The sequence below is a fragment of the Colletotrichum spaethianum genome (assembly GCF_022836535.1).
Source record: "Colletotrichum spaethianum MAFF 239500 DNA, contig10, whole genome shotgun sequence".
In the NCBI taxonomy this organism is placed as follows: Eukaryota; Fungi; Ascomycota; class Sordariomycetes; order Glomerellales; family Glomerellaceae; genus Colletotrichum; species Colletotrichum spaethianum.
In genome coordinates this window covers 629,896-643,088 of record NW_026054780.1, presented here as the reverse complement: position 1 = coordinate 643,088, position 13,193 = coordinate 629,896, and the positions used below count along the sequence as shown (strand labels likewise).

The window sequence follows — 13,193 nt, the reverse complement described above, 5'->3', positions numbered from 1 at the left end:
CCCCACTAGTGTCTGGGGGCTGCATATGCTCTTCGTATGTCCTCCAATAGTGTCTAGGGTGTGCATATGCTCGTCGTATGGCCCGTAGTTTCATTCCATGGTTGGCGGACTTCTCCACCTACTGACAGAACTTTGAGGGTTGTGATGGGACGGTATTGGGTAAAAGGAACCGGTAGGGCTGATTTATAAGGCGACAAAGACGGCAAATGAGTGGAAAATGCAAGGCGAACCATGCGGACCATATTACTGCATCCTTCTGGCCTGTTATACCTATACGGATGGTGGGTCTCAGATTATTCGAGCACGCAACAATTAGCGCCGGCTGCCTCGTCTTCATCTCTTAGCCAAACTTTGACCTGTTTATATGGATGGTCGATCTCAGATCATTCGAGCACGAAACATCAGCCAAAAACACCCACGGTGCGTGCCAGCAGAAGAAGTGACGTTCGGTCGTAGTACTCTGCAGACTTCTCGAGGTGCACAAAATCTTGCGGGTCTTGACACCCTCTTGGTTACGTCTACTTACCGAGACGTGGCATTTGGAGTTGCACAGTGGCTGGGCTGTCTCACACCCCCCGAATCTCATCCTGGTGAGCAAACACGCCTCACTTGTCGTTTCTCTTCGTCCTTCAAGTCATCTCGTGATGTTCCCACCACCCGTCGGTGGTAATGGCACATACGTGGCACGATTCAAATCGTCGAAATAATTATGCTCACTTCATAACGCCGGAAAAGGAATATGGTTTAAACTTTGATTCGTAGAATTACAGTGGTGCAAACTACAAATTACTGCGAGGCATCGCCGTGTATCCTCCGCCTCATGCTATTTATAAAAAGAAGGAATCTAGTTGTGGGCAGGAAAAACAAAAGTCTATGGGTTATAAAGAGTGTGTATCGTGTCATTAAATCGTGATAGGAAAAGAAAAAAAGAAATCCCAATAGAGTCACATTCAATCTCAAGCCTGGGGCGCGGCGGTGCGCTTGGGCATCTCCATGTTGATGCCGCGGAAGCGCAGACCGCGCTTCTTCTTGGACGAGGTGCTGGAGGTGCTGGAGCACCTGACGCCCTTGCCATGGCCCCCATCGTTGCTGGTGACTTTGTCGAGTACTCTGGCATTCAGGCCGACGGCGAGATCCTGGTGTACAACCTCGTCGTGAGCAACATCCAAATCACCACTCTTGGGGCACCAACCTACATCCGCATGGAAGACGCCAACATCGGCGTCTGGACCGCCGACACCGTTAACCAGGAAATTGCGCAGACTCGGGTACGTTTCCTACACTCTCCACCATAGTGATCTTGAAGCTGATGAACGCATCACAGTTTGTCGGATACACTTCGGACTCCTCCAACAACGTCAAACCCATCAAGATCTACGCCATCGAGTACGACCCCTGCACTGGCCAAGGCGTCGACCGCGAGATCGCCGGCGTGGCCGTCCCCAACACCGAGGCCCGCAACAAATTCGAGTACCGGATCAAGGCGACCCAGAGCGACCAGTACGCCCGCGAGTACCGCGTCGTTGCCGGGACCGGAACAGTGACGACCAAGAACGGCATCGTCGCGGGCCAGTACGTCATGCCCGTGTCCGAGTGGATCCAGCCCGAGGACAGCGTCCCCGGCCGCCCTCCTACCCCCCACGACTTCAGCAGCTACTCGTTCCTGACAAAGGGGCTGGGCCGTGATAGCGACAACCAGCTCTGGGGCCCGCTCACCCCGTTCCCCCAGACTGGCGTTACTGTCTACGACACCTCCAAGTGCGCGCCCGCCACCGGCACAGGCACGGGAACTGGCACCGGTACCGGCACCGGTACTGGCACCGGCACTGGCACCGGCACTGGCTCTGGAACCGGATCCGCGCCCGCCGCAGCCAGGTACAAGGACGTCGTGACCATGCCAACTCTCAACTGGGTCTCGTCCCAGAGCGGCACCCTCACCGTTGCCTGCCAGTCCAACAGCACCGACGACGCCGCTGTTGCGATGAAGGTTAGCTACGCCAACAAGGACGGCATCACCACCAACCTGACCATGACGTCTGGTGGCAAGGGTCTCTGGAACTTCCAGAGCAATAAGATCAAGCAACCAAACACTGGCTCGGTCATCTGCAAGAGGCTCTGTCTCTCGCTGATATGGCATTTGAGGCCCGTTCCGGTTGCTATTCCTCTTTTCGGCTTGATAGACCTGCCTTTGTTGTTTTTTCCTTTTCCTTTATGTGACTTAGACTCGCTGCACTATACCTATAGACTTAGACTACTGATGAATAACGATTATAACAACCAGCCAATCACTCCGTCTCATTGTGAGAAGACACAGTATTGAGTGTCAAATTGCTGCTTCAGAAGTCAGCAAAGCTGCTTGAATGCGAAGGCAGTACTTTCTGCTCTCAAGGTAACAACATCCCCTGACACACGTCTCCGGGGCCTGCTTGTCAACTTTGGCCCAGACCTGCCGGCACTTCTAGTCAAAGTGCCAATGCCAAGCCACATCAAATATGAGCCTGGCTTGCTGTCGTGTTGCATGGAAGGCAGGATAGCGCCAAGTCGTTGCGTGTTGGTGCAGGATGCTAGCGCGCGGTAGAAATGACGAGGAGGCCAACATGCGAAATTGGACCCTGACTCGCGTTCGCAGACCGAATGGACTATTGATTCTACCCCAGAAAGTATAGCATCGAGGTTGTGCATCTAGGTCGCATGTGGCGCCAAGTCGCGAGCTGGACTGAGCCGAAGGCATCGTCTTTGTCTAGCACAAACATGGCTGGTTAGGCGTCTCGCGGTCGCGCCGCCACGTGTTTTCGACTGTCAATGCAGGTCAAACACAAACGATTCGAAAAATTACTCTTGGAATTTCACGTAACAAAACCATCTCTACTGTAGTCAACGTCAAATTTTCAATGTGGTGCAGTAAGTGCAAGTTGTTAAGAACGTCCAGGATGCAATGCTTCACTGCAAGGGTTATTATTCCAACTAAAAAGCCGTCATAGAACAGCGTAAGGTCTTGTGGCATCCTACAGAACCAAGCCTTGGATTGCAGTCTTCTATTTTTCTCTTGGATGAGGTTGGTTTTACAGGTTTTTTTATAAAAAAAAAAAACTCAGCAGCTGGGAGCCTCGGATAAGCACGGTATTCTTCAGCCCCTATTAAGTCCACAGTATTGACTCGAGTCACATGTTCATTTGTCGCTATGCGAGCATTAGCAAACAGGGATCCGGCCATTCGGTATTCTGTCCGACCTTTTTCTTGCTTGAGTTATATCTTACTGGAAGTATTGTCCCTTGAAACCTGGGAGGATCTCCTGCCCCTCAGACGACTGGTAGGTGACACCCTTCTTCTGCTGCCATGTCTGCTTGAGGGTGGTGAACTCGCCCATTGTCGGGACGCGGTGACCCCCGGCCTCGAACTCGTTCTGAGTGAAGCCCCCGCGCTTCAGCACAGGTGAGTCGATGGTCTTGAGCACGAGGTCATTTTGAGGACGAGCGAAGTAAAGCAGACCCAGGCGGTCGACGTGACGCTGGTCCTTGGGCGGCACAGAGACCTGGTACCATAGTCAGCACAACGAGCCCACGAAGAATCCGGGTGCAAAGGCGAACTTACCCTGTGAACGGTCGACTTGACGTAACCTCCAGTCAGGAAGCTGAGGGCGTCGCAGGTGTTGACAGTCAGACTGCCATCAAGCGGCTTAGCCCACTTCCAGTTGCCAGTCTCATGGTCTCTAATCTGCAGCGCGGCTACCGGCTGGCGGAACAGAAGAGTGATGGTGCCCAGGTCGGTGTGTCCGCGAGACCACAAGCCGTCGTCGAGCTTTTCGATTTCCTCGGGGGTGAACTTGGAGTACTTCATGTAACGCAGGTGGGACTCGTCGTGCGTTTCCCACTTGTGTACCTTGGTAAAAAAGTCCTCGGGCAGCTCCAAGGCCAAAGCGATGAGGTGGTTCAAAGGGTCCAGCACCTTGTCATGCAAGTCCTGCGAGGGTCGTGAGCAAAAGCTTGTGAGTAATTGACGATAGCGGTGCTCTGAATACCTTGGCAAATCCCTCAATCTCTTCTTTGCGGTCTTCCAGCAGAGTGGGAAGGGGCTGTGTGATGTGTCCAGCCTTGGCTGATAGTTACATTCGTCAGTCGTGGGTCTCCATGTAGTATGCAGGTAGGTGGCGGCAGAACTTACTGGCCATGTTCCAGACTTCGGTCTTGTCCTTGATGCCGCCACTCAGGAACCGTCTGCCTGCAGGACGGTATCCGTTGTAGTCACCGGAATCCAAGTCCGGCTCATACTTGAGCTTCTCCTCTAGGGGAAGCTCGTAGAACTTTTGACCGAGAGCAAATTGTGTGTCAACAGCCTCTTGTGAGATGCCATAGTTGATGACATAGAAGAACCCCTTTGTGCGGATAGCCTCAATCAGAGTCTGGGCGAGCTCTTTGTTGCCCTCTGGTGTGCCATACTTGGCGAGGTCAATGGTTGGGACTGCAAGGGGTTCTTTTCTTAGCTCTAGACCCTTGGGATGGTTCGTGATTTCTCACTTGCGGCGAATACATACGGTCAGCCCAATCAAGATTCTCCTCCGTCTCGGGGACGTGGCTGTATTGGTACAACTGGGAAACAGCGGAGGGCATCTTGGGCGGTGAGACGGGGTATCTTTTCTGAGGTAGCAGATCTCTGTCGAAAGCTCACATTACCCAAGCCCCAGGGTTCCAAGCTCGCCATTTAACTATCAACCATGAACACTGCCCCGTGCGTCGCAATTCTGGACCTTACAAACCACACGTATTGAGCCGATACGGCACCTGTTTCTGCAACCCCCCATTAGCACCTTGGCCATCAAAAGACCAATGACAGCAAGCTGATTTTGTTTCATCGCTCTCCAGGATTGCACACTTGCAGCTTACCCCGCGGCCTCCATACGCAACGAGACCACTTTGTTTGGTTGAGACGCTTGGAGATGCGAGATCGCCGCATGTCATCATTTGATAACGGATGGCGCAATCCCCACCCCCGCCGTACGTCGTCGGCTTTCACATTACGGCGCCGGACATCCACGCCAGTGACAACTACAGCCGTCTCCAATCATTAGCCGGAAACTCGCTCCGTCGTACAACTCGACTGCCGGAAGATCACCGAGTTCGGCGGGACATGGACGTTGGTGTGCCTAGACTCGCGATCTCATTGCCGCATCGGAGACTATTGGCATTGGCGTTACCCGCTATCCCGCGTCTTCCCCCAGCACAATTGGATATTCGTCATTCCTGGCATGATGGCGAATAGTGGGTGGAAGTTCTGGGCGAATGCACGCGGTCGCGTGTCGGCGGGCGAGGCCCGGGGGAAAGCATATCGCGGACGATATGTCGCTTGACGCTGACAGAAGCAAGGGTGAAAAGTGGCGACTCCTCATAAACCTGTCAACATATTGGCGAAACTTGGGTAAAAATGAGATTTCGAAGGGTTTCCTCTTTCAGATAGACGTATATAACACCTCTCAAGCTGAAGTACCGGACGTGGATGCAATCTATCGGCCTGTGTTCGACAGTAACTTTTGCTAACAATGGGGGGCATTATACAATCAATGAGGAAGAGCAAGGTGGGGGCGGTGGTGATATCGGTGTTTGACTGGTATCGTAAGTACTTAGAAGTACCGGTCAAACCGAGGAGCGTGGCTGACATCAACAGCCTCTCACTATTCAACGGCGGAAAAAAGGTTGCTTAAGAAACTGGACCTCGCGATTCTCGTCTTCGGAAGTTTGAGCTGTAAGTCTCATGATTATGAAATCTAGATATGTAGAGTGGCTAACCCAATTGGCACTTACAGTCTTCTGTAGAGTCAGCATAAGTCAACATCAGCTCGCCAACAGTACAAGGCTAACCCACCAGTAGTTCCTCGGTCAGCAAAATATCACAAACGCATACGTCTCGGGAATGCGGGAAGACCTCAACGCATGGGGAAATGAGCTGAACTACTACGTCGTAGCTTGTAAGTTGTCTTTGTGTCAGCAGTTAACCATGGGTAACGCTGACTGATGGCTAGATAACACGGCCTACGTGATCGGACAAATCCCACTTATGACTCTTCAAACCAAAGCCAAGATGTATGGCCGTAGCCAACAGTACTCCGTGCTGTGAGACTCAAGATGCTAACGAGCTATAGTGCACCCTTCCTGCTTCCCTCGTTGCAAATTATCTGGGCAGTCATTGCATTTTCGCAGTCTGAGATCAAGTACAGCTGGCACCTGTACATTTTGCGTGCCATCACTGGCTTCTTAGAAGCTTCGTCCTTTGGAGGCACCCATCTCATTCGTGAGTCCTTTTCGAGAATTTGATTTGCATCTGATTGCTCTGCTAACTCGACGTCAGTTGGTAGTTGGTTCAAGAACGAAGAGCTCTTTAAGCGTGCCGGAGTTTGGTTCATGGGCAACTCCCTCGGCTCCATGTTTTCAGGGTATCTCCAGGCGGCAATTTTTCGCAATTTGAATGGAGTCCTTGGGCGTTCTGGATGGAGATGGCTCTTCATCGTACAAGGCATTATAACCTTGCCCATCTCCTTCCTAGGTTTTGCGTTTTGGCCTGGCTTGCCCACCTCGCCGAGGAGATGGTACTTCACCGCAGAAGATCATGCACTTGCTGTGAAGAGGATTCCGACTGTCGAGCAAGAGGGTATCACCTGGAAGACGTTCAAGTACACGCTCTCCCGCCCAATGTGGTGGATCTGTGTTCCTTGCTACATGTCAGTCAACAGTGTCATCAACCATGTGGCCTCCAATTCATATACTGATACTTCCCAGCTTCTTGTGTCAGGCGCATTACTGGACAGGCTACATGGCTTTATGGCTCCGCGCTGCTGGATACTCGATTGAATTGGTGAACATTCTGCCGACCTTCATTGACCTTTTGCGCGCTTTGTCTTCGTGGCTTGGAACGACATTGGCTGGTTGCTTGAGTCTTCGTGGACTCTGGTCCTTCCAGGCGGTAGGTGTCGAGTTGCGCTACACCCCTTGAGTGTTGATGCTGACGTAGTACAGTCCTTCGTTCTATTTGCATGCATCGTCTTGTCGGTATGGAATGTCCCTGACATCCTGAAGTTTTGCGCCTTCTACTTTGGAGGTTTCTCCGGCATGGCTTCCCCAATCCTGGTGAGTGGTTTCAACGTTCCAGACAGAGCGGAGAGTCATTTGTTAACAAGCTGTCAATAGTATTCCTGGCTCAACTCCACTCTCAAGGAGAACTACGGTGAACGGGGTCTCATCATTTCTTCTATGATGACCTTGGGTTTCTGCGGTCAGATCTGGGTTCCTTTATTCACTTTCCCGACAGTTGAAGCACCGCGGTATCCTCACGGATATCCTGCGGCCACCGTGTTCGAGGTGGCCATGTGGGCATTTTTGATGTTTGGCACATGGTACATGAAGAGGTGGAAGCTGAAGCATCCGGACCTGGAGACGAGGCTGGCGAATGAGTCTACCGCGCAAGAGGGCTCTTCGGTTCTGGGGTCCGACTCAGACAGGCTTGATGCAGAGGCTGGCGTTTCGGAAGATAAGGGCAAAGGCGAAGAAATGGTGGCAACACAATCCTTGACCCCCAAAACCCGAGTTCTTTTGCAAGGTCGGCAATAGAACAGCACACGGCGCATAAGCTCGCATTCTCCCACAGTCTGAGCATGGTGTATAGAGTATCAATTGAGTAATGCTTTATAAAGGTGGGTTATAACCTCGGCAAGAAATTTTAAGTCCTGACAATTGTGTGTGCTGTGTTCTTCCCATAGCACAGCGCGTCTTACTCTTCAGTGACCCTTTCTCCAGCAAGCAACGTCTCCTGGATACGCTGGGACGGAAGCCATCGTTCTGCTGGGATGAACCACCAAGAAAGAATAGCGAATATAGTCACGATTCCCATGATCACTGGTGCATAGTTGAGCGTCGATGCTTCCACGGGGAAAACGTAAGGCGAGAACAGCACAGCAACAACCCAACCATTCCAAAGAACAGCAATGGCTTGGAAGGGCTTACTCAAACGTCCCAGGCTCCATGCTGGTTTTGGAAATTTCTTCGGTGTCAAGAACAAGCGGCAAAGGCAGATGAGACCGTAAGCGGCGGCCGAAGGGACTCCAGCTGCTGATACGAGGGATGTAAAGGCCACAGACGACGGAAGAATAGTGCAGGTGATGACAGAAGCCACACCCCAAACAACCAAAACGGCGTTGCGCGGTTGGCCGTCGACAACTTTAGAGACCCAAGGTGACCATGGCAGAACGCCATCACGCGCCACCGCAAAGACCAGACGCGATGCAGCTAGGACGGCAATAGCGGTGTTCTGAGTTTCATTGTTAGCGTCATGTAGCAAGCCTTAGTCAAAACTCAATGTGAATACTCACAAACCAGAGCGCAACGATGCAAATGATGTTCATGAAGATGTGCCCTCCTTCTCCAAGGATAGCGGCGTACAACGGTACGAATGGTTGAGCACCGCCAAAAGAGAAAAGGGTGTCTGCGTCGGGCTGAAGACTGTTGTCTTAGTATCCATACTGTGGAATTTGTCTGTTTTAGATGCCGACTTACCACGCAGAACAAAAACAGTATCACGACGATGAAACCACCAATACCGCTGGTGACTGTGCTCCAGAAAATGCCCCTGGCAGCAGCAACACTGGCGTTCTTGGTCTCCTCGGCTACGTGTCCGGAGGCGTCGAAACCAATAAGAATGCCAGCCGTAGCAAGATACGAAAGACACCAGTTCCAGCCAGCCGGAGCGCCTGTTCCGTTGTATGTGGTTAGAAATGCATCGTGGGCGGACCGGAAGCCATAAATGCTCTTGCTAGTGGCGACAGGCAACCAGATCATGTTCAGAACGAAGTCAAGCAAAACAGAAGCGGTAGACAAGTAGAAAATCCACTTGAAGTAGCGTGCTGCAAGTTTGTTAGAGTTAATCAGTCTGTCATGCAACACCCATATTAGTACTTACGAGGCAAGAGATTCCAGATGGCGGCCAAAGCGAGCATCACTTCTGTAGCGATCCACTGGACGGCTCGGAACTTGACGCTTGAACTGTCTGAGGGGAAGTCAAGATTGAAGACTACGATTTCCTACAAGATTCTTAGATACGTGAAAACAAAGATCGGTTAGGAAGGTGGTTTACAGAAAGCATGTAGTTGACAGCGGATTGAGTGTTACCTATGAGAGTTAATTTAAAAAGTCTTGGGTAGGTACGATGAGAAGGAAATATTCATGACGTACTCGCACAGAATGTTGTCCAGGCAGTGGTGCTCCACCATGCAACGATGAAGCCAAAAAATCTGCCATAACGAGGCCCTCCAGCCTCAGCTGCCCATAGGTAGATGGATCCTGCGAGAGGGAGCGAAGAGCAGATCTCTGCAATTACGGCAGCAGTGATGAAAGTGAAGACACAAGTCACAAGAAAACTCGTCCTACATGGGCATTAGAAACAGTCTTATATGAAGATGCTCAATGTGAGAGCAAAAGATACCAGTATGCAAGATTGCCTCCTGCTGCTATGCCCGTAGAGAAGGTCACGCGGACACCGCCAATGAAATAGAGAGCAGCTGAAAGAAGTCAGATCCTGACTCAAAGAGCAACAGAGTCGGCGGAAATATTCCTACCAAATGTTGTCGAAAAGTTGTGAAAAGCGTTGAATGTCCTGTGCAAGACCTAGAGAAATGAGTTTGTCGGTTGCATCGCCGTACCAGCGTTACCGGCTTACCGGCTTGTAGCCTAGGTTTTCCTACACAATGCACAGTCAGCTAATTATCGTAACACTGCTTCAGTGATCTGCTTACCAATATTCGTGCATCCCGGGTGGACTCCTGCTCTTCGTCACTCCTAGAAGCTGTTGCGTCCTTCGCGTCCTTGGCGTCGCTTGTCTCTTGGCGACCTGTAGCCATCTTAGTAATATCTTGGTGCTGGTTCAAGCTGAACGAATTAGCAACGTCGCAGCAAGTGGATGTGGAAATGGAAGAGACGACGTCTTATGGAACAGTCATCGGGACAATCGGACGCCGTTGGAAATCTCTTTTAGTGGGTCGGACATGGTCGGCTTTTACAGGAGAAGAGTGAATCTCCAATGACCGACTTCTTTAGTTGCGTGATGTGGGACTGGTCGGATGACGGCATCGGTATTTAGTACGAAACGGCGTTAGCGGCACACTGTTGCCAGCAAACGAGATGACTCTAAAAGAGCTGTTAAAACCAGCGGACTAGAGAGCAGTGATATCACCAGACGAGGTGTATACAAAAATCATAGACGTGCCGCTTTTTCACTTATTGGTGGTAGCCTTGCACAAAATAATATTTATCATTCATGGAGTGTCTTTCAAGTTTGTCTATTGAACGGATGCAAAGAGATTCGAGCTTGCCTCCTCCAGATGGTGCATGTTTTTGAGTGCATTTTGAAAAAGTCTCATCAACCAATAGTACTAAAAGATAATTGCAGAATCACTCGGCGCACCCCTGACTTAAGCAATCAACGTAAGTAAGCGTCACGGAGTGAGTCACGGAGTGATCGCTCATTACGACATGGCTTAACCGAACTTTTGGGGGATACGCCTATCACGCAATCGACACTCAGAGAACGCAATCTTGTCATCTACATGTAATCAGTCAAGCGAGAAATCACCGATCTTAGGAACATGATAAAATATACCAATCTTATTTCGAACAGGTGACATAAATCAACAGAGTGGCTCGTCTCCGGCAACGATTGGGACTTGAGATTCATGTTGAAGTGGCTTGGTATTAATTGGCATGAACTGATACTGATTGTATCTCATTCAATCACCAAAACATAGACCATTTGCTCTTCTGATGGCTGTTCTGACTCTGACTTGTGTCGTTCTGCTATGCATAGTAGGGGTAGCACTTTTCAAGGTATTTTTCCTTCGAATATTGTAACATGTACGCACATCCAGACTCACATTTCAAAGGCCGTTACTCGAGCACGTGCATCTCCGTTGACTCAAATACCCAATGCTGGTTGGGGAGCAGGGTATTCCAGATTGATATGGGCCTTTCGAGAAGAATACCTCGGCAGCATCACCCTTACACTGCCAAAACTCCATGAGAAGCTAGGTACTGATTGACGTTATCTTTTTTACATACCACATTCTTAACTAATGGATAACAGGTCCCCTTGTACGCATCGGACCGAACGAGATCTCGTTCTATTCAATCGAATTATACGACCTGATTCACAAGGTCAACAGTGGATTTGTGAAAGATCCCCGGAACTATGGTGAATTCGTTCAAGATGGACACCCCGCATTATTTTCAATTACGTATGGCTAGTGATGTTTTCGCTCAGAGTAGTTAGTACTTGAGGCTGAAGCAGAACATGACAGGAACCCAGACGAGCATGCAAAAAGGCGCAGAATCCTTGGCCAACTATTTAGTCGCAGCAAAATTGGGAACCTTGAAGGACTTATGCTCCATCATGTCGACGAATTCGTCAAGGCAGTCGGCCAAAAGCAACAACCTCTCGACATTGGCACAGCTTGTCGCGCCCTTGAAGCTGACATCATCTGTAAGATTGCATAGCGCGTTTCTGACACGCATCGTCATTCATTGGCAACCTCATTGACAAGAATAGCGGAATTTTCATTCGGAGAACCCCTACATGCCATTTCTGTCTGGTCCAAAAGCTGTGAGGTTGCAATTGTTTCCAAAAATGATAAAAAAGCAACGTTTATGCCTCTAGTTAGTTTTTAACTATTAGAGTGAGCACTCGCTAATTATCTATAGCTTATGAACTTCCCGGTCTTATACGACCTTTGGCTGAGCCTTGAAGACCTCCTCTGCTATGTTGAAGGGTCAAAAATATCTTCCAGGGAAGGATTACAACAATACGATAAGGTCTACTACCATATGTTACAACCAGTTGATGAGGTACAAGCTGGCAACTAATAGTCTTGTGCATTCAGTGGACACACAACGCTTGGGTTAAGAACAAAGACCCCGACAATAAGTCACCGTTCCCGAACTTAATCAATGTTATGGTATCTGCTGGAGTACCAACACAGACCGCCCTATCCGAAGCCAAGGAAAACATTGGACCAGGAACAGACACAACATCTGCTTCACTGGCACACATTCTCTATGCTCTTTCACGGAATGCAACCTACCAGAACAAACTCTATCAAGATCTCAAAAGTCTTGGGTTCCCCACAGATATGAGTGCGTTAGAAAACGTTTCTCGGTTGAAAGCCTGTGTGAAAGAAGGTATTCGTTGGGCTGGGGCTGCGGCTGCGATGCTGCCCCGTGTCGTTCCTCAAGGCGGGGTCGAGTTATGTGGGAAGTTCATCCCCGAAGGAGTAGGTTTCCGAGTAGACTTTACAATTCTTGTGGTAAACTGATTGCCTTTTGTTTCAGACTGTCATTACCTCTTCCCCGATATGGTATCTTAGAGACAAGTATGCTTATCCGAATCCTGAGCTCTTCGACCCATATCGCTGGATCGACGAGAACGGTACAGTCACTACCAATAATGCACTGCGGGACAGATTCTACATTCCATTCTCCAAAGGATCTAATGTTTGCATTGGCAATCAGTAGGTATTTTGTGATGCTGATGAGAAACGACGAATGACTGACATGAGCTATTTCTAGCTTTTCTTATTTTGAGTTGTTTTTGAGCTTAGCTAAGATGGTAGAGAACTACGAGCTCGTTCATGTTGATAAGCATGGCGGACTAGAACAGGTGATTAGACCGAACAACTCGGACTGGCAACCAGTGCAGCTTCCTAATAGGAAGGAGTGGGTTGCAGCGGTAGTGACCGAACCACTGCTCATCAAAGCTGTCCCGAGAACGCACAGCTGACTTACCCACATATGGGGTGGTTTTGCTTGTATAGACATTAGGGGAAGATGTCAATTGGTTGTATGCCTGTCTGAAAAAGAAGCACCTCATCACATAATCCGAAACTGTTTGGTCTTGTCAATATTTTGGCCCCAGAAAGATCATCATGGCGGTGAATGCGGATGGACGGCATGTGCTACGAGATTACCTTTGTTATCGCGAGTATGGTACTGGGCATCTCTCTTTCTAGCAAGCTGTTCACATTAGCAGCCTTCATGTAATTCTGGCCAATAAATGGCAACCGTCAACCTAAACTTTGACGATTCCTCCTCCGATTAGTTGCGATCGCACGGGAAAATAGAAGAGGCAGCTTTCCATTAGACGGTGTTGGAGCCGTTGAGTTATAACCA

General features: G+C 49.8%; 5 protein-coding genes across 5 annotated transcripts; 3 read left to right on the top strand and 2 right to left on the bottom strand.

The window, feature by feature from the left end:
• Window positions 1–1,073: 1,073 nt before the first annotated feature.
• ColSpa_04728 (uncharacterized protein) lies at window positions 1,074–1,686 on the top strand (the record flags this gene model as incomplete). Its single annotated transcript, XM_049270940.1, has 3 exons — window positions 1,074–1,268; window positions 1,325–1,615; window positions 1,654–1,686. 3 exons carry the CDS (start codon window positions 1,074–1,076, stop codon window positions 1,684–1,686), a joined length of 519 nt encoding a protein of 172 aa, XP_049126897.1.
• Window positions 1,687–3,253: 1,567 nt separating this feature from the next.
• Window positions 3,254–4,607, bottom strand: ColSpa_04727 (1-aminocyclopropane-1-carboxylate oxidase; the record flags this gene model as incomplete). Its single annotated transcript, XM_049270939.1, has 5 exons — window positions 3,254–3,532; window positions 3,592–3,960; window positions 4,019–4,095; window positions 4,162–4,458; window positions 4,532–4,607. 5 exons carry the CDS (start codon window positions 4,605–4,607, stop codon window positions 3,254–3,256), a joined length of 1,098 nt encoding a protein of 365 aa, XP_049126896.1.
• A 1,297-nt stretch (window positions 4,608–5,904) lies between these two features.
• ColSpa_04726 (pantothenate transporter liz1) lies at window positions 5,905–7,595 on the top strand (the record flags this gene model as incomplete). Its single annotated transcript, XM_049270938.1, has 6 exons — window positions 5,905–5,959; window positions 6,175–6,282; window positions 6,340–6,709; window positions 6,768–6,951; window positions 7,005–7,115; window positions 7,176–7,595. 6 exons carry the CDS (start codon window positions 5,905–5,907, stop codon window positions 7,593–7,595), a joined length of 1,248 nt encoding a protein of 415 aa, XP_049126895.1.
• A 160-nt stretch (window positions 7,596–7,755) lies between these two features.
• ColSpa_04725 (thiol protease) lies at window positions 7,756–9,877 on the bottom strand (the record flags this gene model as incomplete). Its single annotated transcript, XM_049270937.1, has 9 exons — window positions 7,756–8,292; window positions 8,354–8,476; window positions 8,538–8,884; window positions 8,941–9,051; window positions 9,213–9,403; window positions 9,463–9,538; window positions 9,596–9,644; window positions 9,697–9,717; window positions 9,773–9,877. 9 exons carry the CDS (start codon window positions 9,875–9,877, stop codon window positions 7,756–7,758), a joined length of 1,560 nt encoding a protein of 519 aa, XP_049126894.1.
• A 2,103-nt stretch (window positions 9,878–11,980) lies between these two features.
• ColSpa_04724 (cytochrome P450 monooxygenase yanH) lies at window positions 11,981–12,539 on the top strand (the record flags this gene model as incomplete). The annotated part of the gene is made up of 2 exons (XM_049270936.1): window positions 11,981–12,331; window positions 12,357–12,539. The coding sequence occupies 2 exons, from the start codon at window positions 11,981–11,983 to the stop codon at window positions 12,537–12,539; spliced, it is 534 nt and encodes a 177-aa protein (XP_049126893.1).
• Window positions 12,540–13,193: the final 654 nt, after the last annotated feature.